The sequence below is a fragment of the Telopea speciosissima genome, chromosome 8 (assembly GCF_018873765.1).
Source record: "Telopea speciosissima isolate NSW1024214 ecotype Mountain lineage chromosome 8, Tspe_v1, whole genome shotgun sequence".
Taxonomy (NCBI): Eukaryota; Viridiplantae; Streptophyta; class Magnoliopsida; order Proteales; family Proteaceae; genus Telopea; species Telopea speciosissima.
This window is the reverse complement of record NC_057923.1, coordinates 53458699-53485649: the sequence shown is the minus strand read 5'-3', so window position 1 is coordinate 53485649 and position 26951 is coordinate 53458699. Positions and strand designations below refer to the sequence as shown.

At 39.2% G+C, this 26951-nt stretch overlaps 1 protein-coding gene across 3 annotated transcripts in view; it reads left to right on the top strand.

Annotated features, from left to right (window-relative positions):
• The window catches only part of LOC122671689 (multiple inositol polyphosphate phosphatase 1-like), a 130357-nt gene that overhangs the window by 56660 nt on the left and 46746 nt on the right, over nt 1–26951 (top strand). For all 3 annotated transcript variants that reach the window (XM_043869063.1, XM_043869064.1, XM_043869062.1), the window contains exon 4: nt 14786–14944. In XM_043869063.1, coding sequence (XP_043724998.1) covers nt 14786–14944 — 159 coding nt within the window. The remainder of the gene's footprint in view (nt 1–14785; nt 14945–26951) is intronic.

Sequence of the window (26951 nt, the reverse complement as noted above, 5' to 3'; positions counted from 1 at the left end):
ATGTTGTTTTATTTGGCCCAGGTCACGTGACTTTTAGTGGTCATGTGCCTTATTTCGCCGATATATCGGGGTTATACCGAAATAGTACCAAGTATACTGAAATGCTACGAAATTTTGACCGAGATTTGATATTTTTTCATTTCGCATGTACATCTCATCTCAGCCTTCACGAAATTTCGCCGATATATCGCGAAATTTAGTTCCATGGTATTAAAGCTCCAAGCATGACATTTGAAAGAAGATGTAAAAAAATTGAAGTTTTGGGTGAAAACTTGTCCATCCAGGTGCTATCGATGCTTTCTGGTTTCTGGAATCACGATTCTAAAGTCACATATGCCTTTTAATGAGCGTATCACAATGCATCACATTGTATTGTATCGGCCGATACAATGCGATACGTACTGATACTTTTAAATTTTTTTTTCAACCCCTAAATCAATCGTATCGGTACGTATCGATGGTATCATATCGTATCGCACTGTATCGGCCGATACAATGCGGTACTGATCGATACCATCTTTTTCCCCCCCCCCCCCCCAAAAAAAAAAAGAGACGTATCTCATTGTATCATATCGATACCCTACGATACCAATACGTATCGGCCAGGACGAGATGATACTGTGTGATACTTAAATCCTTGGATAAGCCTATAATTTCGATTTGATTTTCTCTTTCCCACTGGTCATTAGATTTGATTCAGTCCATTTTATAATTCTGTCATTTAGGTATCCCCTTTTGCCCTGTCCAACACTAAACAACTTTACTGATTAAGACCAACTGAATTTTACAGTGGGAGGTGAATTCTGACTCTATGGGCTGTCACTTGGTGTGATGGTAAAAAGCTTGAGTACTGTCACACATCTCTTGGAGCTGTTCCCATTGGAAATGAAATATTTTCTTATTGCTGCCCAATCGGAATGAAATATTCCCCCATGAACCAAGTGCTCTTGCTTGTTGAATCAAGAGTTCTTCAGTTCATCCATCTAATCAATTCTGATCTCCTCTACCCGAACCCATTGCACCTCCAATGATGGAACCGTGGTAAACCAACTATAATGGCCTTAAATTCTGTTGATAGTTAATACCAAATAAGCACCACCTCTTGGCCCTGGATATACCTGAGTATACTGCTTCCATGAGTCACAAGATGACAATTTCTTAATTTTTATGAAACTTAGGACTCACTTTTTTCTCCTAATCATTGTGGGCTAAAATTTGATCAATGGTGTAGAGTCCTTTACCACATGGTCACTTTTGGGAAAGATTTGGATAGTTGGGGGGCCTGGGAACAACTTCATCATGTGGTAGAGTTTGGAGTTGAAACTGGACGTGGCCAGTTCACATGGTCCCCTTTCAGTGGTTAGAACTTAGAATTGACACGTCAGCCCTCTGCTGATTTTGATAGTTTGGGGGGCCTGGGAACAACTTCATCATGTGGTAGAGTTTGGAGTTGAAACTGGACATGGCCAGTTCACATGGTCCCCTTTCAGGCTTTCAGTGGTTAGAACTTAGAATTGAGATGTCAGCCCTCTGCTGATTTGACAAGAAAAATCAAGGTGAGGAATCCACTGGATGTGGGCCATGAAATTTGGTATTTATAGTCTGACGGGTGCTTTATGATTTATCTCTGTATTCTGGCTTCTTAAGTTCTGAATTGATTACAGTATCTCTTGAGAAACTGTTCAATTCCCTTCCAATGGTTAGAACTTTGAATTGACACGTCTGCCCTCTGCTGATTTGACAAGAAAAATCAAGGTGAGGAATCCACTGGATGTGGGCCATGAAATTTGGCATTATAGCGTCTGACGGGTGATTTATGATTTATCTGTACTATGATCAGATTCACTATATTACCCATCCATTTTGCGGAACTGAACAGCTTCTCAAGAGATACTGTAATCAATTCAGAACTTAAGAAGCCAGAATACAGAGAAGAAGAAAGGACAAGAAGAAGATGGAGAAGTCGATAGAATGGAATGGAATTCTATCGTACCGTCCAATCTTATTTATAATAACAAAATAGATTACATAAACAAAATAAACTCTCAGCCGAGTCTAAAGTCTTACTGCAATGGAATCCTAAAGCCTAATTACAATAGGAATAAATACAATAGGAAAGATAAGAAAGTATAAACAACTAAACTACTTAAACATAGGACACAATCCCATGGGACAGAGGTACCCATGGACCTCCAACTGAGACACATTCTAACACTCACCCTCAAGCTGGAGTATATATATCTCCTATACCCAGGCTCCTAGCTTGGAACAACTACCAAGAAATGCAGGTCGAAACAATGCCTTTGTAAAAATATCACCAAGTTCATTGCCGGAGTTGACAAATGGAGGTGAAATAAGCTTCTGCATAACTACATTTCTCACAAAATGATAATCGACCTCAATATGCTTAGTTCCTCTCATGAAAAATTGGATTTCTAGCAATATAAATTGCAGCTTGATTATCACAATACATCTTCATTGGTTGAGAAACTGGGAACCCCAACTCTTGTAGGAGAGACTTCAACCACATCAACTTTGCTGTAGTATGAGCCATATCTCTATACTCAGCCTTTGTGCTCGACCTAGCCACAGTAGTTTTGTTGGAATATGTAATCCAAAATACCCCCTGGTCTTTTTGGGGTAGTTTTATTCTTCTTATGTTATTAAGTGTAAGTTGGCTGTGGGTTTTAGTCCCACATCGCCTAGTTTAGTCTCTTTGTAATTTCCCCTCTATTATAAATAGAGGGGCTTACCTAACAATGAATACAACACATTATTTTCTCATTCTCTCTTTCTAACCCACGATTCTGTCAACATGGTATTAGAGCAGGTTTGATCTAGGTTAGAAAAAGAAAAAAAACCCTACTCCATCTCTTCAATCGATTTCTCCCTTATTCTCTCTTTCTCGGCTTCTCCTTCTTCTGTTTTTTTTCTTCTCATCCTTGTAAGGGGGCAGCACTAATGAGGTAAATACAATATCCAATGATTTAGTTGCTGCCCTCCTCCATTATATCTATTTTTTTTTTCTATTAAAAACTGCTGGAACCATCTCTGCAGTTTGGAGTTTCCCAGAATTCTTTGGAGATCAGAACCTTATCATCATAGAAGGCTGACCTTCCACCATTGGAGCTCCCCTTGCTATCTTTTCCAGCACCTTACTACCTTATTCCAATGTTCTACTTCCCGTTTTTTCTTTTTCTCCATCTCTCATTAACCATTCCAGCCCCTACCCTAATCGATCTCAACTTGTCAGGGTTTTGAAAAACCCTGACTCCAATCGATTTTAGGGTTTCCCTTTTCCGATGCTGCTGAATTTTTGGGGGTGATTCCCTACTACTACAAGCTCTACTCGACCTAAGTTTGGACCATTTCTGATGGCTGGAGTTGTTTCTACAGGAAAACTTCCTTAACCTGCTAATTTGGTTACCTACTAAAAACCCTGACTTTCAGGTTTCTGTTTTTGCTAATTTTTGGAGGGCTGATTACTCCAACTATAAGGACCACTCGACCTTAGTATTAGCCTCTTTCCAAGTGTTTGAAGACCCCTAACCCCAATCAATCCTCCTTTTCAGGGTTTTACAAAACCCTGACACATATCGATTTTAGGGTTAGGGTTGCTTGCTACTGCTGGAGTTTTCTACTTCAACTATTCATCGCTTGAAGGAGTTCTATCACACAAGATAGCTGCTGCCCTATTTTTTTCTGCAATTTTTGGTGTTTCTCCCTCTTGAAGATCAAGTCTCAAACACAAATAGAGATTGGTTATTCGTATTGGAGATCCATTCAAGCCGCAGAGGACAGCATCTATTCAAATACATCATCTATCTTTGACAAGTCATTATCAATTTTTTTTAAAGCCCCCTTCCTACAATCGATCTCAACTTTCAGGGTTTTTTAGAAAACCCTGATTTTAATCAATCTTAGGAGAAGGGATGTCTTATCTTGCTGATTTTTTGAGGGGACTTTTATCACCATCAGAGGAGTATTCGACCCAAGTTTCAGCATCAATCATGGATTTATTATTGAAAAAAGTTCAGGTTCATCTTATGGCTCGATTTTTTCAATTATCAACCTATTTTACTGATTCCTATGTGGCTAGCTGCTTTAACTACCTATTGGATCTGCTGAGTTATTATCTTATATTTGCTGGTTCGATTGATTGGCTTCTGTAAGCATGACTGGTTGATATGATATTGCTACCTTTATGTGGACTACTGCTGCCCTATTATTGCGACTGAGTATCCTTCTATTGGAGATTGAATTTCTTTCATTGTCGAAGAGATCAGCTTATTTGGGATTACAACAGTGTATTCCAAGGTTATTGGTTGCAACTACGAACCTATTCAGTTGTGTGAAACTCTTCTATTGGTTCATATCCAGCTTACTTTTGGAGCTTGATCCTAGCATTATTCACTGATTCAGATTTGATCCAAGTTTTTGTTGAAGCTTATTACATCAATTCTGTCCAGATATCTTCGTCAGTTCTATTTAGCATATGAGAGTTTATAGTTTGGAATTTTGCACACTGATTCTTCCTTGTGTGAAGATCGATCAAGTTTTTGAAGAATGGTGCCTTCTCCTTCTAAAAATCAGACCTGTTTTTTTACAATTCAGATCTGATCATTGGAGATTGGTGTTTTGGAATTAGTTTGATTGATTGAAAAAGGTTGAAGATTACTGTGTTGCATTGTTTTTGTCCATGGTTCATTATCCCATTGCTCTTTTCACTTCACCACCTCCCAAAACATACCTTTGGCATATACCCATAACCCCTTTGGAAGTTAATGGTATTCTCTAATTTGCCATTTCTTCCTTTTCCATTATCCTTAGCACCTCTTGGAAAATTCTGGAATATTATGTTTTTGCCCTATCTCTTACATCATCTCTGTTATGTCCACGTGTACTACACGTGAGGGGGAGATTATGTACAGTACACCTGCAGACATTGTAGAAGCAGAACTTGCAGGAACACTTGGTGCAAAACATAGAAGATCAAAGTTTTCACCATTGCCAATGGGTATCTACTTTGTTATTGGGTTGAGTTTGCCGTAAGGGGGAGATTGAAGTATTAAAGTATTGAAGATGTTTGGTTATTGCCTGCCTATATGAGGTTCTACAGTTGGGTTGATTTTTTCCGTTGCTTGATCTTTTCTGTTGCTTGATTCATCTGCTTGCTGCCCTAGTTGCTTATCTTCAAGATTATCAGTCAGAGATTCATCACTGGACAATTGTTAAAGATTGGTGAAAGTTTGCTGCTCAAGTCTGCCTAGATTTTGAAGACCTATTTTTTTCAAGTTTTTGAAGGTTTATTTGGGAGCTGCATTCATCTGTCAAGCTGGATTCTGCTACAAATTCGTTTTTTCCCTTTTTTTGTTCAAGTTGGGCATTAGTACCTTGTATGCGCCAACTTGAGGGGGAGTGTTAGCATTATTAGGAGTTATTTTTTCTTTAGTTCAAGCTGGATCTTCTTTCTTTGCTTATTTGTATAATCCAGCTTGAGGGGGAGTGTTGGAATATGTAATCCAGAATATCGGTCTTTTTAGAGTAGTTTTATTCTTCTTATGTTATTAAGTGTAAGTGGGCTATGTGGGTTTTAGTCCCACATCGCCTAGTTTAGTCTCTTTGTAATTTCCCCTCTATTATAAATAGAGGGGCTTACCTATCAATGAATACAACACATTATTTTCTCATTCTCTCTTTCTAACCCACGATTCTGTCAACAAGTTTGCTTCTTACTTCTCCAAGAAACAAGATTACCACCAACAAACGTACAATATCCAGTGCTTGATCTACGATCATTGGTAGCACCAGACCAGTCAGCATCAGAATAACCCACAATATCAGTGTAACCATAATGACAATAAATAAGACCTTTGTCTGGAGCATAACCTTTAAGATACCTCAGAATGCGACAAGCGCATCCCAATGAGTATGTTTAGGATTCTCCATAAATTGATGACTTCAATAGCAAAGGAAATATCCGAATGAGTGACAATCCGATAAATAAGTTTCCCAACTAGCCTTCTGTACTGATGTTTATCCTCAAACTCTTTGCCATCACACACTCCAAGTTTCAGATTTGGATCCATAGGTTTTGTCAATAGGCTTACAACCCAATATACTAGTCTCAGATAGAAGATCTAAAACATAATTCCTCCGAGATATATCCACACCTTTTATGCAACAAACAACTTCAATAACCAAGAACTCCGAAGTCCTTCATTTGAAAATTCTGATGGAGATATGCCTTGACGTCTTCAATGCTAGAAGAGTCATACCCTTCAATTATAATATCATCAACATACACCACTAGGATCACGACCTTGTCCCCCCAATGATGCATGAACACATAGTGATTAGAGAAGCATTGAGTGAACCCATAACCACCAATGACTTTACTAAACTTATCGAACCAAGCATATGAAGACTGTTTCAGCCCATATATAACCTTGTGAAGATGGCATACCTTGAACGCATTCTCCCCCTGAGCAACATACCAGAGGTTGTTCCATATAAACTTCCTCCTTAAGATCACCATAAATAAATGCATTTTTGATATCTAGCTAAAGAATCTAGCTATAACAGAGGCCAATTGAGATTCACTGCCTGCCGAAGAGATAAGAACTCGTACAAAATTGAGACGCAATACTAGCATAGTTTAAAATCTCGTGATATCTCGGTATCTCGGGCTGGTCGAGATGGCCGAAATATCCGAAATATACTGAAATATTGCCAAAATATGGTATTTTTTCTGCCATATTTCGGCACTCCATCTCGGTGGGTTTTTGGCCATACCAAGGCCTAATACTTCATGTACATCCTTATTTAAGCTAAATAAACACATTTAAACCTTCATATTGCATAAAAGATGAACTCAAAGTGGTGTTTTGGGTTTGCACCCTTGATTGGAAGTATACGGTCGCCGACCCTGATGTATAAATAGTTAAATACACATTGATTAGGTACTAAAAGACATAAGAAATTTAAACAAAGTAATGTAACAAAAATAACTCATAAGTCATAAGTCATAACTCATAAACTCCATAATAGTCAATAGTTCAATACTCAATAGTCAATACCCATTACTCAATAGTCAATACACAAAGTCACAAGTTCACAACTCACAAGAGTGCAAGACTCACAAGAAATATCACGAAATATCGCCGAAATATCACGAAATATCCCGAAATATCACCGAAATATGAACTTTTTCCATTTCGCCTTGCCATTTCGTCTTGGTACTGTCGAGATTTCCGAAATATCCCGATATATCGGTGATATTTTGCGAAATCTTAAACCATGAATACTAGAGAGAAGGTCTTAAAATAATCGACACCATAAGTCTGAGTATAGCCTTTTGCAATCAACCGAGCTTTGAGTCGCTCAATGGAACCGTCGGGAAGATATTTAATTGTGTACACCTAAACACTTCACAAGCTCCTTCCCTTTGGGTAAGTCAGTAAGAGTCCAAGTTTGACAATCCAATAGAGCATCCATCTCAACATCCATAACAAGTTTTCAACCAGGATGAGACAAGGCTTCCTGATATTTAGTCGGTACAGATATAGTAAATAAAGACAAGGCAAAGTTGCGAAGTAAAGGGGAAGATGATACATAGTAACAAATTGGGACACAAGATAAGCAATCTGAGTAATGTAGTCCTAGATAGGTAGGAAACCTACTAGGAGCCAAGCAATAGGATCTAAAAAGGGCTGCTGGTTTGATTGGGCAGAATTAGGGTTTTCAGGTTAAATTCTAGGGTTAGGTATGGGGGAATGGGGTAATGTATATCTGATTTTAATAGGCAGGCTTAGGGGAAGCTATTAAAACAGATTTTAACAAGTTTTGAAACAAAATTCAATTTCCAGAATGTTTAGGGTTAGGATTTGGGTTTTAGGGTTTAGAATCTAGGCTGAAAACTAGGGTTTAGGATGGGATTTTAGGGCTGAGCTTCTGGTCGAGTTTTACTGGCAGGGAGAACAAGGTTCGATCAAAGTTTAGGCCAATTCTGATGGTTAGAATAGGCTGTACAGATTTTAGATTATTTTAGGGTTTTGGGGTGTTAATGGTGGTAGGGGAAACTAGGGTTTGGACTGATCAGAATGGGCTGCAGGTCTGGTAGAGTGGAGGGATTGGTAGAGGAGGCTGTGATCTGATTTTGGTGAAAAACAGATGTAGGATGAAGGCTGGACAGGTTCTAGTTTCACAGAGACAATGTCAGATTAGGGTTTATGGGGAAAATCAAATAAAAATAAAGGGGGAATCGATTGGGGAGGGAGGATGAGTGGAAAACAAAAATTAAGATCCAAACTTACAGCAGAACTCCATTGGCAGCAAGTCTGAATAAGGGATGAAGGATAGAGCCACCTTCAAAGAGAGAACTTCCCAGCCGTCACGGCGTAAGGAGTCACAGGAGATCCACCTGTCCTTCTTCCTTGATAGATCCGCAAGGCAACACTCCAAGGAGCAGGAGCAGCAGCAGCAGCAATCGGCAGCCAGCAAACAGTCTCTTTTTTTCAAAAATTCAATTGTGGGGGAGCCTCCATGGTTTATCTTACTTATAATATGGCTAATGCCAAATCCTAATACAAATTAAATACTTTCTCTTTCACAAAATCGTGGAAGAGAGAGGTTTATATCTAACTTAACTAATTAAAACAGTAAAATGACTAAGATACCCCTACTAACTTAAGTTAAGAACTAATTAGCTAAATAACTTAAATTGGACCACTTGAACCAATTGGATACAACCAACTCTAAACCGGTTCAATCCAAAAACAGAAAAATTAAATTAAGTATGGAGAATACTAGCAAATAAAGCTAACCTATGGCTCCCTATTTAAGCCCTAAGTTCAGGACTTCTTCTTCTTCTTCTTCTTCCTACTTGGAGTTGCATCACTGAGACTGTTGAGTACACGTTTGAGTACCTTTACGAAGAGTAACTGGCAAGTTAGGAGATGGAAGATCCCCAGGCACAGAGTCTAATGAAGTACAGGGCGGTTGCGAAGGACCAGCTTGGTTCGTGGAAGAGGACTTTGGACGGTACTTGTAGACCTGCAATTGATTAGTTAGAGCACCATCAAAAGGAGAGTCAGAAAGGGAATAAGGACTAGAATTAGTGGAGAAATAAGAATATCAACATCCATCTGATGGCTCTCAGCAGAGAAATATGGTGTAGCCAAGAAATACACACTTGGTAGCACACGGAGATAATTTGTCAAGTCTAGGGCGAAGGTTATAAACAAAACAAACACAACAAACACCCGGGGAGCAAACCAAACATATTAACATCAGGAAAGTAATAGAGAATGAAGATTGATTACCGAATAACAGAGGGCATGTGATTTATTATATAGCAAGCAGTAAGAATTGCATCACTCCACAAATATTTTGGAACATGCATGTGAAACATCAATGAACGGGCGACCTCTTTCCTTTCAGCAACACCATTCTGTGGAGGAGTATAAGAGCAACTAGTTTGATGCATCATACCAAGCACAAAGAAAATATTCCACCTGAACTAAAAAACTTTAATTGACACACCAAATTGAGTCTTAATTTCAGAATAAAACTTTTTAAATGTAGATAAAAATTCAGAACAATCCTTTAACAAATACAACAATGTCATACGAGAGTAATCATCAACAAAGGTAACAAAATGAACAAAATCTAACTGACTCTTGACATGACATGGATCCCACACATCGGAATGAACTAAAGAAAACAAAGAAGAATTACGAGGAGCATCACGGGATGGGAATGAGGTGCGGTGATGCTTTCCAAGCTCACATGCTTCACACTCAAGAGTCAGGACGAGAAATTTTCTTGCAAGTGGGAACCATTTCTTGAAGCTTGGAAAGGGAAAGATGTTCCAACTGGTTATGCCAATGAAGTGGAGAGGTAGCAGAAGCAGCCGTTGTAGTGGAGTCATTAAAATAGTAGATGCCATCCTTCTCAGGCCCTCCACCAATCGTCTTCTTTGTTTAGAGATCTTGAAAGACACAACAGGTAGGGTAAAAGGTGACTAAGCAGTTTAATGATTTTATCAATTGACTAATAGACATAAGATTTAAAGGTAAGTTAGGAATATGAAGAACAAAGGTTAACTGAGGAAAAGAGGGTAGAGAGACAGACCTTGAAGCAATCACATGAGTGGAGGAGTCATCAACAATTATAACCCTAGAAGGATGTGCAATCTTTTGAGGTGAAGAGAGAACATGAGACGTACTAGTCATATGTGTAGAGGCCCCTAAATCAATTATCCAGGGAGTGGATGACATGGTAGAGAGAGGCGGATGTACCTGTGTGAACCAGGGTGGCTGTGGATGAGGAAGCTCCAGTGGAAGACTGAAGGTTTTGGAGGAGCTTAAGAATTTGACTGTAATCTTCGTGAGGCCCGAAACTAGATGATGGAACTCCAGATGAGGATGCCATATTGGTGTTGCCAGAAGACACCTTCTCAAAATTACCATCGGACACAACCGTATTGGCTGATTGTAGAGCCCAGTCTTGTTTGCCATGTTCAGCCCGGCAGGTATCTATAGTATGTTTCAATTTAACAAAAAAGGAACACTGTTTAACAGGGTGATCATTCTGCCGTCCATCTGTATTGCGACCACCAAGGCCACGTCTACACCATGAGCTACGCCCTCTCCCATAGAAATTAGAACCTCAACCATGGCCAGCAACGGAAGCAGAACTATCTTTAGGAGAGATATCATGGCGAGAAGGTGTAACAATACGGTGAAGACGTGCAAAAGACTCATGTAGTGTTAGCACCTTTTCCTCAGCAAGCAATTGACTCTTAACAAACTGATAATCAGAATTTAAACCGGTCATAAACTATGCAACATATAATTCCTCATGCTGAAGCTGCAACTGTTCCAGATTAGTGGTAAGAGGCTGATGAATATTGAGTTCCTCTTCTATACCCGTAAAAGCATTGAAGTATTCATTCAAGGGCTTGTCCCCTTGCTTGAAACTAAACAGTTTATCATATAACTCATAAACACGGGATATATTCTTCTATTGGGATTAGGTGCACTTCAAATCATCCCACACTCCCTTGGTGGTAGGGTGGAACATTACATTTTCTGTAATAGCCTGATACATGCTGTTCCACAGTCATATAAGGAGGGTATCGTTCTCACGCATCCACTCTCATAGGCTTTTATCTGATAAGGATCTTTGGAGTCAGTAGAGGAAGGATCATATTGGAGGTACTTAAATTTTCCTTTACCATTAATGTAAACCTTGATTGCTTGAGCCCATAATAAATAATTGGAAACTCCAGTGAGTTTGATAGTCGTAATCTGGGCATTCACATTGTCCTAAGTAGGTTTTGGGTCAGCCATCATATACCGTATGAATCAACAGAGAGATAAAATTAACTGCAGATGAATCACGAACCCTAGAGAGATGAAAACCAGAAGTAGGGAATAAAAGCCCACAAACTATCATTGATATAAAGAGATCTGATATAACCGCAGTCCAAAATAATGCAAACTGAAGTATAAAACCCAGAATTGGGTGATAATCAATAAAATGGAATCAGGGGGTCAGATGGACCCCAAACAGATATCGAGTGGTCTCCAAAGGAGGGGTGACAGTCTCCTAAAACCCTAGGCTGATCTGGTGGTCAGATCATGAACAGGGCCAATAATCAATCTGAAAAGAAAACCAGAAACCAGAAATATGGAGATTTTCAATAACAAGTAATACTGGTGTCAGATTGACACCAAATCTGGATTGAGTCTCCCTTAGTAGGACTGTAGGAGGGCAACAATGTCGTAAAACCTCTGATGGATCTGATGGTTAGGTCCCTAGTAATCAACAAATCGATTTCAGAAAATAAATGCTAGAAAACAGATTATCACCAATACTCATGTAGAAGATCTATGGTAGACTAACTGGGGCTCTGTTCAGTCCAAAGAATCATCGAGTATTCTTACCAGACATCTCAATTGGTCTCTGAAATAATAGTGATATGTTGACTTGACCAAGGTAAGTATTAGATCTGAATCTGACAGAAATAAGGAACCCAGAAGAGAGTACCACCAGCTTTTGTGATAAACTCAATCAATTGCCATAGATGATCAACTCCATGCAGTATTCTTCAAATTGATAGCGTAAAGGAAGGTTCTAGTTCTCCATTGACATAACTAGATTTTCATAGTAATAGTTGCAGCAAACCAAGGTGGCTGCACACTTCCAGGAAGAGAATATGTATGACTTCTTAAAACAAAGATTGAGGAGATTGCTATTAGTGATTACTGGATTCTGATTCCATGTAATAAATTCAGAACTTAAGAAACCAGAATGCAGAAAAGAAGGGAGGAGAAGAAGATGGAGAAGTCAAGAGATGGGAGAAAAGGGGATGTGCGATAGAATGGAATGGAATTCTATCGTACCAGCCAATCTTAATTCATTTTCTTTCTTGTATTTTATTATTTTTTGTTGTTGCGCTAAGCCACAAATCACGAAATTGAATAATTACACAAACCCGGAATGCCCCTGTTGACAAATCTTTCCTCTCCCGTTGTTCGAGCTCAGGTGGACTACTATTTTTCTTTCTAGCTTGATGAGAGTTGGGCCCCCGGTGTGGAGCCCTACTTTAGCTCCTTACTCGGACTGGAAATCGTGCTTATTTCGTTTTTAAGAAATGGGACAGGGAACTATGCTAACACCATTTGTGCATACCTGATCAAAGAGGACAACAAGCCAGCTATTTGGGGAGAATATGAACTAGAAAATATAAAGCAAATTGCCTATGCAAGCGAGAACCATGTAAAAACAGAAAAAGACTCCTCATCGTATTTTATTTAGTTGATCGAAGTTGCATCCATAGCCCAACTGGTGGTTATTCTGATTTTTCCATTTTATGATTTGTTTGACAGCTTACACTAGGCTCCACTTTAGATAGGGTTTTCGGTCAACATCAAGATAGGTCAGGGGCGTGTCGGAACGGTTGGTAGCTGCTTAGTCTCATCCGAGAGTCCAATGTCTTTGTACTGCTTTTGTGTCTTCGAATAAAAATAACAAAATAGATTTAAGGGCGTACCCAGTGCATGAGGCTCCTGCCCCTGCGGGATCTGGGGAGGGTCATAATGTACACAGCCTTAACCATTTATCCCTGCTTTGGATAGGCTGTTTCCTGACTCGAACCCGAGACCACTAGGTCGCAATGGAGCAACCTTACCGTTGTGCCAAAGTCTGCCCTCTAATAACAAAATAGATTACATAAACAAAATCAAAATCTATCTTAATTCTATATCTAACCATGAATTGCAATTCCCTGTCTTATGTTGCGCAGGCCTATTTGAACCCTCAATAGGACTAACAGTATGGGCATATTGCTTTTTGCTTGATGAATAGAGTGTTTTAACATCTGCAGGATTTTCATGTTCAACCGACAAACTGGAGGCTGAGCTATACGGAATCTTGCAGGGGTGGAAACACGCATTGAAGGATGAAATCCATCTCAAAGAAATCTGGTTCAATAATTATGGACAAAATAGTTTTTTGACTTTGCAAGTAAACATGTGTATTCCCTGGAATCTAAAACCCTCCTATCTTGAACTTGCCGAACTAACTTCCAACCTTTCAACTGCAAATTTCTTGCACTAGAACAATCACTGGTTTAAGACATTACACTCCTTAGCCCTTTTTTCTATCACAAACAGGACTACTATCCCCCCCTTTATGTATGATGTACAGACTTTCTGTTCTCTTTAATATATAGTTTTCGTTTTCTCATTAAAAAAAAAAAAAAAAAAAAAAAAAAAAAAAAAACCTCTGTCTAAGCTGAGTCTAAAGTCTTATCACAATGGAATCCTAAAGCCCAATTACAATAGAAATAAATACAATAGGAAAGATAACAAGTAATAAGCAACTAAACTACTTGAACAAAGGACACAATCCCATGGTACAGAGGTCCATGGACACCCATGGACCTCCAACCAAGACATACACTCTAACAGATACCATCTAGACGTGCTCATCAATAGGTACTTTTGTGTTAACTAAAACTCTTCACTAAAATGGGAACAACAACATAGGAGAACCCCCTATGCAATGGTTTTTTAACCCTATCTTGACTATAAAAATAAGTAGCCTAAAACTAAAGCGAGAAGTATGCTCCTTGGTTACAAGTTAAACCTCATAAGATAAAATAAATCACCCTGGTTGCTGCCTGTTTGATGCTCCATCAAGGGTTATATTGAATATGGATATACCTAATAAATCTACCAACGGTATATTTGTTAAGAAAAAGTATTGATGAATTGCGGAAAAGATTTGAAATGCCTTTTACTAGTAAATGTGGGTGTTTTCCATTACAGTTGGGTATGGACACATTTGACAATTAGTTATTACTGCCCATACGTGGCCTTGCAATGAGGCCTGCAGTGATATTGCTAGTGTGGTGTGATGTTCTTCTGTAAAATGTTTTAAGGTTTCCTTTCTAATTTGCTTCTGAAGTTTTTTCCTGAGTTATTCTCATATCCTGGCACAGCATAAAATGGCTAGCTGACCTTGTATAATTAATTTAATTTATTTAGTGGATGACATGTAGGAAGTCGCGTTTCCTATGTGTATTTGCTATGTCACCAATGTGTTGCATATGGATGCGGCCCAAGTTTGTCGTAACTAGGTAGTCAATGTATCTTTATTGTGTACTTTGTGTGGTTTATGAGGGTCTAAACAGCATCTAATAGTGTGGTTATTATCCCTTTTTGTAATTTTAAGAGTGTATAATCTTCTGTATTTTTCTTCTTTACTGAAATAGGTTGCTCGGGCTTCTGCTAGTGCTGTGGCATTTGGTATTGGGCTCTTTAATGGGAAAGGTAGTCTTGGAACAGGAAAGCATCGTGCTTTTGCCGTAATCAGTGAGAGCCGTGCCAGTGATATATTGCTGAGGTTTCATGATTGTTGTGAAAGTTACAAGGTCAGTATATACTACACTCAGATTATGGAATTTTGAGATGATATATGGCTGAGACTCTCCTTGCTTTTGGTTAGTAAAGCTTTTGAAATGCTAGTTTTCAAGGAAGTAGTGTATATTGATGATAGTCTTCTTGCTTAATGTTAGTAAAGCTTGGTCATACTAGTTCTTAATTAAATAGTGCTATTTGAACCACAGGGGCTGATAGATAGATGAAACACAAATTTCATTGGGTTGGGTCATTTCACCTTGTTTGTTGGTCCTCTGACACAATTTTCTTAGTTCCCTTGAATGAGAAAAGCTACAAGTCCATTTCCTGGCATCACAGTGATGGAAATTGTGTACTAGAAAGTTGGGGAAAAAAAGTAATGGAAGAAATTTCCATCCCCTGGCCAAAAAAGTGCAGTTATTAAGGTATGGTTATGCAGTTATCTTTTCAGACCCAATTCAAAAAAAATTGAGTCTCTTTCTTCCTTCTCTTTCTTCGAGAGAGAAATATATCCTTTGGGCTAATGGAAACCATGACCATTCTCTCCTAAAAATGGAGGGACAACCCTAAAATCATGTTGCAGCTCTTTTATCTTTCTTGAGGAGATAGTTAAACTTTACTGGAGAAGCAGAAATAATTTAAAAAATGAGCATTTTTACAGCTATAAACTTCCTATTGAAAAGGAGTCAATTGAATGCCAAATTTTCGTCCAAAATAGGAAGTTTTTGAATTCCCTAAGAAAAGAGAAACAGAAAGGGGAAATTTATGTCATCATTCATGATTTTGCCACAGGGCAGTACTTTGGTGGGTCCATGTGATAGAGGACCATGAAGCCATCTTATTGGTGAAATTTCAGCCCTAAATGTGTAGAGAAAGTGGTTCACAATTACAAAGATGCCATTTGTAATTTATATTTTTCTCTCTGGTGTTGATTTTGTGAATTTGAAACTTTAGTTCTGTAAATGATAGAAGAGAAGAGAGGAGAAGAGAGGAAGAAGAGAAGAGAAGAGATGAAGAGAGAAGAGAGGTAGAGTCGATATGTTTGTGTAACCTTAGGAGTCTTTCACTTAATGTGAGAGCTCTCCTTTCATTCAATATATATAGTGTCTTAAGATACACACTAGGAAATAAGAAAACAGAAAATACCCAAACTACCCTTAAACAAAACCGATACATAAAACAGTCCTCGACTCCCTACTAACACTCCCCCTCAAGCTGGAGCATAGATATTAATCATGCCCAGCTTGTTACAAATATAATCTACTCTAGCACTCCCCAAAGACTGTAAAGAAATCTGCAAGTTGTTCTCTTGTACGAACATGGCTAGGAGAAATGAGTCCTTGTTGCAGCTTCTCTCGAACAAAGTGACAATCTACTTCAATGTGTTTTGTTCTTGCATGAAACACAGGATTTGAAGCAATATGAACAACAACTTGATTATCACACAATAGTTGCATAGGAGAGTCATCCATAAATCCAAGCTCAGTTAACAACTGTTTCACCCACATCAACTCACATGTAACATGTGCCATGGTTCGATACTCTGACTCTGCACTGGATTGAGCCACAACAGTCTGCTTTTTACTTTTCCATGACACAAGATTCCCTCCTATAAATGTGCAATAACCAGTTGTTGACCTTCTATCAAAAGGAGAACCAGCCAGTCAGCATTTGAAAAACCCCAACTCGAACATGACTATGATTCGAGTAGAGTAGACCACCTCCAGGAGCCTTCTTGAGGTACCTTAAGCATAATTGTCAAGGCATTGGCGTCGGCGTCCAGGCGGAAATATAGATGCTAAGCAAGGCTACAATTAATAAGAGTCACGAAAGGCAGCTGACTTTACCACCTGGGCGCGTCGCCAAGGCGGTTAAAGCGACGCCTTGGTACGCCATGTGGTCAAGTCGGCCGCCAATCTTGAGTGTGGTTTTGTTTTTTGGTTTTTTTCATGCATTCTATTTTATTCTTTTTGTTTAATTTTTATTTGTTGGTTTATATGTATTTCATGTATGCTGCTACATGGGATCAGGGTTATATAAATATCCTTGTAAAACTAAAAAGTCTAAAATCCTTAAAAGGCTAAAACTTCTCAGTAAAAAACTAAAACCCTCGAGTCCTCTCTGCTCCTGGTTCCGGACATCGTAACCCCGAGGAGGACGTCTGTCATGGTAGGTATGATCTACTGCTAATTCCGGGTATTGTAACCTCGGGAAGGATCACACTCTAGTCTCTATACATCTCATCCAATACCTAACCCCCTACTGGAAAGGGGTGGTAGTCACCTGGGTTCTTTACCATTCCATTCATTTTGTTTCATTTCATTTCATTTCCATGAGTCCATAACATTTCTTTCTATCTTTCTTTCATGTAGTTCATATTAGCCTTAAAATCTCATCATAAATAAGATCATGTATTTATATATCATTTAAAACATTCTAAGACATATAATATAATACATTTTATTTAAACATAAATCATGATGCAATGAAACATGTTTAATCATAAAATGCAATAAAACTTAATGATGTGACAATATTCCTCTCACTTTGCACTATGTCCGTCTGATCTATGAGAACCTTTTCTATCTCGATTCTTGAATACTCGCCTGCATCACCTCATAGGAACGCCCTTCTTTGTTTTAGCATTTTAATAGTATAACCATAGTAAATCTAAGGTTCCATTTTCATTCCTACATAGGCCACTCTACTTGAAATTTTCCCACCCCTTGATATGGGACTTAAACATCCTTGTCCCATGCTCAAATCATTTTATTTTTCTGTTTTCTTCTCTTTCTAGACAGTCCTAACAATATATGTATTCCCATCAATGCTAGTGTAGTAAGATGCTCACATATTAAGACTTAGAGTAACAATACTAATTTCACCATCCTCCATCTATACTAGTTAGCGTTTAAATTCTCAAAACGACTCTCTTATTATGTTCTATTCGATAGTGTACTCCATCACTTTCCTATTGACATCACATTGTATTACCTCAAACATAGTAATACAAGAACTCGTTTCAGCATATACTATCTCTCTAAACAGTAGTTTAAATCCATACATCCAACCCACAATAGCACGTTATTTTATTCCCATCATAGTAATAATCCACCTACTTGTAGGCAAGGTTTAAAATCTCGTTTCGTTTTGGTGTTTCGGTCTGGCCGAAATTTCCGAGATACTGGGCGAAATTTCGTCGAAATATGATATTTTTTCTATGAGTTTTGCTTGGCCATTTGTGGGTGTAAAATGCCGAAATGTCCGAAATACCGAAACGAAATGACCAAAATAATCGAAATTTCGACGAAACAATGCATTTTTTTAGACCAAAATTACTGTGATTTCCGAAACGAGATTACCGAAATTTCTGAAATTTCACCAAAAATTTTGAAATTTCCGAAATATTGTATTTTTTCAATTCGATGTTGCATTTCATTTCGACTCGCCTTCTATGGCATAAGCTTTAAAGAAGAGAGCTATCAACGCTAATAAACATTTCATAAGAAAAAAATAAAAGATTTATATAAAAAATGAAACAGTCATTTCCATCTTTTTCTGGCTTATCTAATCAAAGAACAATACAAAAATGCCTATGCGCTAATGCGCGCCAGCAAGCAAGAAGAATATGCACGTGCTAACGCGCCGTGCCGTTGCTTCTTTAGTCTATGATTAGCTAGCACGCTATGGAGTTACTTGGTTGCTCCACCCAAGAATAAATGGTAGTTTTGTTCCGGTCTTTCAAGCCCGTCTCTCTAAAGATAGGGGCGAGCCATGAGTCCTAAAAAGTATAGAAAGCTAGGGACGCTTGTAGCTTCTGATGCTTCTGCTCTAGCTTTTGATTTCTTAACTAAAGTTGGTAGAACAGAGAGAGGTAAGCTTGTTTCCCTTGGTCCATCTACTTTATCGTTTATCGACTCACCTCATATCTCATATCATGGTTCAAGCCTTAAAAATGGGTGGTCTCTACTACTCCTTTTCCAAATCCGAAGAAGTTCTCCTAGAACTCCTTGGATCATCTATGAATGGCTCAACCAATTACTTCTTCGAAAAACTAAAAAGGATTACAAGAATTACTTGGTTTTTTTGTAAATACTCAAAATATTCGAAATTTCGACCAAAACGAAACGAGATTTTGAATTATGCTTGTAGGTCCCCAAATTCTCATTTTTCAGCATGTGTGTAGGGCTCAAAATAGTGCTTTAAGAGCACTATGATAAGTCTAAACATTATGTAAACCAACTCCCAAGAACAAGGGTGTCCTCTAGGCTAGTTTCCTACTCCAAGTAGACCCAAACATCAATATTGCAGCAATTCTTACAATAAAACAGTCCCAGCTCTCCGTTTTTCCATTTACAAAAAGCATGATAGAAAACAATGTGTGACTCCTAACATAGCTCAAGGTCAAATAAATCTTCATTTACAAAATCCTCAAGTCACTCGGTACTACATTCCATAGCATGAATCCTAAGATTTTTTTTTCTTAACGTATGTATCTCAACTATTACCTCATTTTTAAGCACATAACCAACTTGACAGCATACTATTTCAAGGAAAATCTTCATAAGAATTTCTTCTCAACAGTCCCATTACATCATGCATAGACACCTTTGATTTAGTGTCATGTAAAGCATTCCTAGCATGCATTTAACTACTACATCTTACTACCCTTTACATTTATCATTGATTCAAAACAGAATTTTGTCCTTGAATCTGTAATCTCAACATACCAACATCTCATCCAAGACATGCATAGAATACAATAGAATTAGAAATTCCATACTTCCATCATTCAGTCATGCTACCTCAAAACAGTCCCATTAGCCATGTTTGGGTTCATTAAAGTCTATGTTTCTTAATCAGTCCAAGAACATACACGCCATAAGTTTATAATCAATCCAATGGGTCCATCCACATAACATTCCCTATTATGGTACAACTCTTCATACCCTATATCATGGATTCATAGGTTTATCCATTTAAACATTACATTGATATTAATTTCTACTGTGGTTCAATTTATGTAGTTCGTTAAATCCAATATGCTAACATCATCTATTTATAGAAACAGTCCCATATTGATCATAGCATCATTAATATGAGCTCATCATATCCCATTAGTATTTGTATGCATAAACAGCCCCATTAAATACATACAACTTTCGTTCACTATTTTTCTCAACTTAGGAACCTTTATCTCATAGTATGAGGCTTACTTACATGTATTCCTAATTTAGTACCTTATTCAAGAGATTAATCACAAGCCCAATAAATCCTTTCCCATAGTTGATCTTAAATCCATATATGAAGTCCAAATATCAATATCATGTTAAGAATAGTTGTATCAGGGGTATATGTACATATCTCCTCTTTTATGTATTCTTTGTGTCATTTGTATAAGGCCAAGGGCCTGTGTGTAATTATATATTCTTTTCAATATAAGCTGTTAGTCTCTTGTTTTGAGACATAACACATTACTCCCAAATCGTGTTTGAACTCTTGGCTCTCTTGGAGCCTTTTTTCTCCTTTCTTCATCTACTCTAAAACCTAACATGGTATCAAAGCTGTTTGTTCCTGGAGTTTGAAAGTGTTTGAAGGTTGTTTGGAAGGCTAGGGTTAGCTCTCCTCTCTTAGTTCTTGCTGGAATTCGAAGGTAACCTTAGGGTATCTTCACAAAGCTGTTTCTCACTTGTTTGGTAACCAAATGGAGAGCAACCAGATGCTCTAGTTTCGTTTGGAAGTCCTTTTTCTTCTCATTGTATCAGCTCAAGCCTCTTGGAAGCATCAAAGGGTAGGATCTGAATTTCGGCCAGACCTATTCTGCATCTTTTTCCGCCAGCCTGGGTTCTTGAAGTGACAAGGCTCATCAGTAGAGCTTTGTTTGTTGTTTTTTCTGGGCTACTTAGCATCATTTTTTGGTAAGGGAGGTTTCCCTTCTTCACGCTACTGCTGTTTGATGATTGTTTGAGGTTCTACAAGCCTTTTTTCAGGTTTTTTTTTTGTCTTTGTTTGCCTCTGTTTTTTACTGCTGTGTTTGAGGAGAAGTTGTTGTGTTTGAAGTGCTGTTGTTTGGACCTATCAAGTGTTTGATTTGAGGTCAAAATGGGTGAAAAAAATGTTGAAACAGCCTTGCCTTTATCTGCAGACCCAACTGTTGCATCACCCCCACTCCCTTCATATGAAAACCCAAATGTGCAGCTCCCCATTGTCAAGTTGGACAATACCAATTACCTGGATTGGTCCCGATCCATGAAATTGATTCTTCGGTGTAGGGGGAGGATGGGATACATAAATGGTAGCGTCAAGGACCCCTTCCTACCGAGCAAGGGTACTCCAAATGGGACACTGAGAATTCTCTTGTGATGGCTTGGCTTCTTTTCTCAATGGAGCCTGAGATTGGAAGAAGGTTTATGGGCAAGGAGACTGCCAAAGACATTTGGGATAGTGTGGCCCGTATCTTTGATCGGGTTGGGGAATGTACAAAGATGTATTAACTTCTCCAACAGATCGTTAGTCTGCGCTAGGGTGATAGAAGCATCTTTGACTACTATAGTCTTATTGTGGGCCTGTGGGAGGAGTATGATCACCATAGAGATCTTTAGTTGTGTCCTGATGATGAGGTCAAGGTGCACCGGTTGTTTGAGAAAGAGAGGGTCTTATTTCTCCTTGGCGGCCTTAATCCTGAATTTGAGCCTCTTAGGGTACAAATCCTTGGCCGACCAAGTCTTCCCTCATTAGAGGAGGTGTGTGGATGTCTACAGAGTGAGGAGACCTATAGGAGTGCTATGGGGACTACTCCCACTGTTGAGCGCTCTGCTCTTGTTTCTTCCACCCCTCAGGACTCCACTAAGGGAGCTGATAAGGGGGCTGCTAAGGGAGCTACGAAGGGCCGATTCTTATGTGACCATTGTGGCAAATCTGGGCATATAAAGGATTTTTGTTGGGATCTCCATGGGAAGCCCCCTTCTGGTTCCTCTATGGGACTGAAGGGACAGTGGAAGAAGGGGCCTAAGGCTCATGTTGGGGTCATTGAATCTGATCCATCCTCTCTTTCCAAAGAAGACATTACTGCATTTCGACGGATTGTAGCCCACCTGATGGTTCCTCTGCTACCCCTACTTCCACTGCACTACAGGTCTCTTCCTCCTCCGACACCACACCTTGGGTCATTGACTCGGGTGCCACGGATCATATGACTGGTAGGTCTCAGTTGTATAATTCCTATTCTGTTTGTTCTGGGAAAGATAAGGTAAAAATTGCTGATGGTTCCTTCTCTACCATTTCTGGTAAAGGAGATATCCAGGTTACCCCACTTTTACCCTTGAAGTCTGTCTTTCATGTTCCCAAGTTTGCTACTAACCTTCTTTCAGTTAGCCAATTGACTAAATCTTTAAACTGCTTTGTCACCTTCTTCCCTACCCATTGTCTTTTTCAGGATTTGGTGACGAGGAGATTGGCAGTGGTCGTGAAACTAATGGCTTATATGTTTTGGAGACTGGTGTTTTCCCTGTTGTGCAAGCTCAATCCTATGTGTGTGGGCAAGAAGATGGACGTACTCAGGAGGATATTTTGCTTTGGCATCGTCGTTTGGGGTACTCTTCTTTTTTTGTTATGAGGAAACTGTTGCCACATTTATTTACTTCTTTTCCTGTCACTCATGTTTTTCATTGTGAACCTTGTCTATTTGCCAAGAGTTGTAAAACAGTTAATGCATCTATTGGTAATAGATGTACTTCACCTTTACATCTTTGCGTGGCTTCCGCTACTTTGTTTCTTTCATTGGTGACTATTCTCGGGTTACTTGGGTTTACTTGTTGAAACACAAGAGTGATGTCTATGTTGCATTTAAAAATTTTTATGAGTTAGTGTATAGCCAATTTCAAACTCGGATTGAAATTGTTCGCTTTGACAAAGGTGGGGTGTATATGTATAGTGGTTTGGAAACTTTTTTTTTTGACCATGGCATTATTCATCAGGTGGCCTGTGTTGATACCCCACAACAAAATGGGGTGGCTGAAAGGAAAAATCACCATCTCCTTGAAGTGGCTAGATCCCTTTGGTTTACCATGCATGTTCCTAAAACTTTTTGGTCTGATGCCCTACTCACTGCTGTCTTTCTTATTAATCATATGTCGTCCAGTGTCTTGAACTTCAAGGTTCCTCATGATGTCTTACCCTCACGTTCTTCTTCCTTCTCTCTTCCACCAAGGGTGTTTGGTTGTATTTGCTATGTATATATTAGCAAATCTGCCCGCACTAAATTGGATCCTAAGGCTCTAAAGGGTATAAATGCTATCATCCCCCTAGTCGTCGGTGGCTCCTCTCCAAAGATGTCCATTTCCTTGAAACCATACCGTATTTTCAGTCATCTCTTCAGGGAGAGTGTTCATCTCTTGGTGGTGGTGTTGAGGGTGAAGAGGTTCCCGAGTTTGTTTCATTTCCTTTCTCCTCCCTTGTTCCTATTTCCCCTTTTCGGATTGACAAGGGAAAGAAAAGTTCTGTGGATACTGTTATTGAGGGGAAGCCTCCTAGCGCACAGGTGAACAGAGAACGGGGGAGCTATTGGTGTATACGAAGGACAGGAGAAATCCTTCTTCATTGCTTCCTATAAAGAAGACTTGCCAAAATCCTTCTTCGTCTCCTCATCCTGAGCCTCCATCCATTAAGACAGGTATACCTTCCTCTACTTCTATAACCTCAGACTTAGATCTTCCTATTGCTCACCACAAGGGAACTTGGGCATGTACTAATCCCATTGCCAAGTTTGTTTCCTATGATTCTATCTCCCTTACAGGTATAGCCTTCACTGTGGCTATCTCATCCATATCTATTCCCAAGAATGTAGCAGAGGCTATGGCAGATCCAAAATGGAGAGAAGCAATGAACACAAAGATGTTGGCTCTTGAGAAGAGCCACACTTAGGACCTTGTTGAACTCCCTAAAGGGAGAATCCCTGTTGGATGCAGATGGGTATTCACAGTCAAGTTTAAGTCTGATGGTACTATGGAGAGGTATAAGGCAAGACTTGTCGCCAAGGGTTATACATAGGTGTATGGCATTGACTATCAGGAAACCTTTGCTCCAGTGGCCAAGCACAACTCCATTCGTGTAATTCTCTCAATGGCTGAAAATCTTAATTGGCCATTGTACCAGCTCGATGTAAAGAATGCATTCTTACATGGTGACCTAGAAGAAGAGGTATATATGCACTCTCCTCCTGGGTTCAAGCATACTGGTGACAATGGAAAAGTGTGTCGTCTTAGGAAGACTCTTTATGGACTCAAACAGTCTCCTAAGGCTTGGTTTGAGAGGTTTAGACAAGCCCTCCTACAAAATGGATATACTCAAAGTCAAGCTGATCACACATTGTTTATACAAAGGAAGGGCAGCACTATTACGGCTCTCATTGTTTATGTTGATGACATTGTAGTCACGGGAAATAGTGAAGCTGAAATTTCAAAGCTTAAGCTTTATTTGGCTCGGCAGTTTGAGATCAAAGATCTCGGTCCATTGAAGTATTTTTTGGGGATTGAAGTTTCAAGATCCAAGCAAGGGATCAATGTTTGCCAAAGGAAGTTTGTTATTGATCTACTTACAGAGACAGGTTACTTAGGATGCAAACCAATCTCCTCCCCTATTGAGCAGAACCACAAACTAGGGAAGATTATGGTGAACTTCTTGTGGATGCTGAAAAATATCAGAGATTAGTAGGCAAGCTAATCTATCTATCCCTCACCCGACCTGACATAACCTATGCTGTTGGAGTGGTGAGTCAGTTTGTGCATGCACCCAAGATGGGACATCTTGATGTAGTTTACAGGATCCTCAGGTATTTGAAGTCATGCCCTGGAAAGGGCCTTCTCTTCTCTTGGAATGGTCACTTGAGAATTGAAGTATATACAGATGCTGATTGGGACGGGTCTATCTCTGATAGAAGATCCACCTTCGGATACAGTACTTTTGTTGGGGGAAATTTAGTCACCTGGAGAAGTAAGAAGCAACCTGTGGTAGCTAGGTTAAGTGCTAAAGCAAAGTCTAGAGCCATGGCTCATGGTGTGTGTGAAATCTTGTGGTTGAAGAAACTTTTTCAAGAATTGGGATTTGAGACGACTGAACCTATGAGTCTATATTGCGATAACAAGGCAGCCATAAGTATTGCTCACAATCCGGTTCAACATGACCGGACAAAGCATGTTGAGGTTGGCAGACACTTTATCAAGGAGAAGATAGAATCTAAGACTATTTGTACTCCTTTTGTGAAGACAAATGAACAAGTGGCCGACATCTTCACCAAAGGACTTAGCTCTCATCACTTTAGTTTTATGTTAGACAAGCTGGGTATGTATGACATATACCACCCAGCTTGAGGGGGAGTGTTAAGAATAGTTGTATCAGGGGTATATATGTACATATCCCCTCTTTTATGTATTCTTTATGTCATTTGTATAAGGCCAAGGGCCTGTGTGTAATTATCTATTCTTTTCAATATAAGCTGTTAGTCTCTTGTTTTGAGACATAACACGTTACTCCCAAATCATGTTTGAACTCTTGGCTCTCTTGGAGCCTTTTTTCTCCTTTCGTCATCTACTCTAAAACCTAACATATCACATCATGCAAGAACTTAGGCTTTAGACATTAACAGTGTAAGCAATAAGATAGGCCCAAAACAGTGGCTTAAGATGGAAAAATTTGGCCCATCATATATGTGTATCAAACTTTAGCTCAAGCTAGGTTCATCTAATAATTAAATCAGGGCCCATATAGAAGCCCATGGAATTCTAACCCAATAGAGTTTATAGACCTTATATTTCTCCCTATCTTCTTCAACTTCATTTTTTCTTCCCCATTCACAAAAATCTAAATCTGAAATTACTTACCTTTGGGAGAAGATTTGATTCCACCTTTAAGCTTTGGCCCTTCTTTATTCTCCTTGCTCCAAATCTTAGCTTGGTTTCTCCTCCAAACTCCGATTCCACTTCTTTTATATCAGCAATGATCAAAAGCCCTAAAGAAGACCCACAATCCCCATGGAAATGCACTCACTAAGCTCTCTCACACTCTCCCACGATTCCTCTTCTTCGGGTCTTCCCTCTTTCTATTTTTCTTTCTTTCCTTCTTTCTCAACCGTCTTCTTCTTTTGCTCCCTGAAAATCAGCAAGATGAAATTAAACTATAATTACCTTGTATTCTCCTCTTAGTTGAAGTCCTAGTTTAGCCAACACCCCACCTTCCCTCTTGGCCAAACTTCATCATAGTATTATGGAATCTACCAAACCATGCTCTAGGAGACTGCTTCAATCCATAAAGAGCACGTTTGAGCTTACATACCTTTACATGAGTGACCCTAGTAGCAAATCCCAGAGGAACATCCAGATAAACCTCTTCTTCTAACTCCCCATGAAGAAATGCATTCTTCACATCCAACTGTTGCAGCTCCCAACCAAGATTGACAACACATGACAATATTCCCCGGATGGTATTCATTTTGACAACTGGGGCAAAGGTTTTCTGATAGTCAAGGCCGTATGTTTGGGTAAACCCCCTAGTAACCAATCTAGTTTTGTATCTTTCCACTTTGCCATCAGAATTGTGCTTGACTGTGCAAAACCACTTGCAACTAACTGCTTTTTTTTTTTCTGGGGAGGAACTGGTACTAAATCCCAAGTGCCATTTTTGCAAGAGCATGCATTTCCTCCATCATAGCTGCCTTCCATTTAGGGTCTTGAAGGGCCTCCTGCTAGTTCTTAGGAATAGAAACAGAGGACAAGGAAGTTACAAATGCACGATATACAGGGGAAAGAGACTCATAAGACACAACTTGAGAAATAGGATGTTGCGTATAAGTTCTAACCCCTTTGTGAACTGCAATAGTTAAGTCTAAAGAAGGATCTGAAATAATGAGAAGCAGTGATGGATCGGAAATGTTACTTGGAGGTGATGGGCTAGGTGCAGAAGAAGCCATTGGATCTGGAGCAGCTATAGTGGTGTCAAGTTGCGACCCACGAGAGCGTTGGCGAGTGT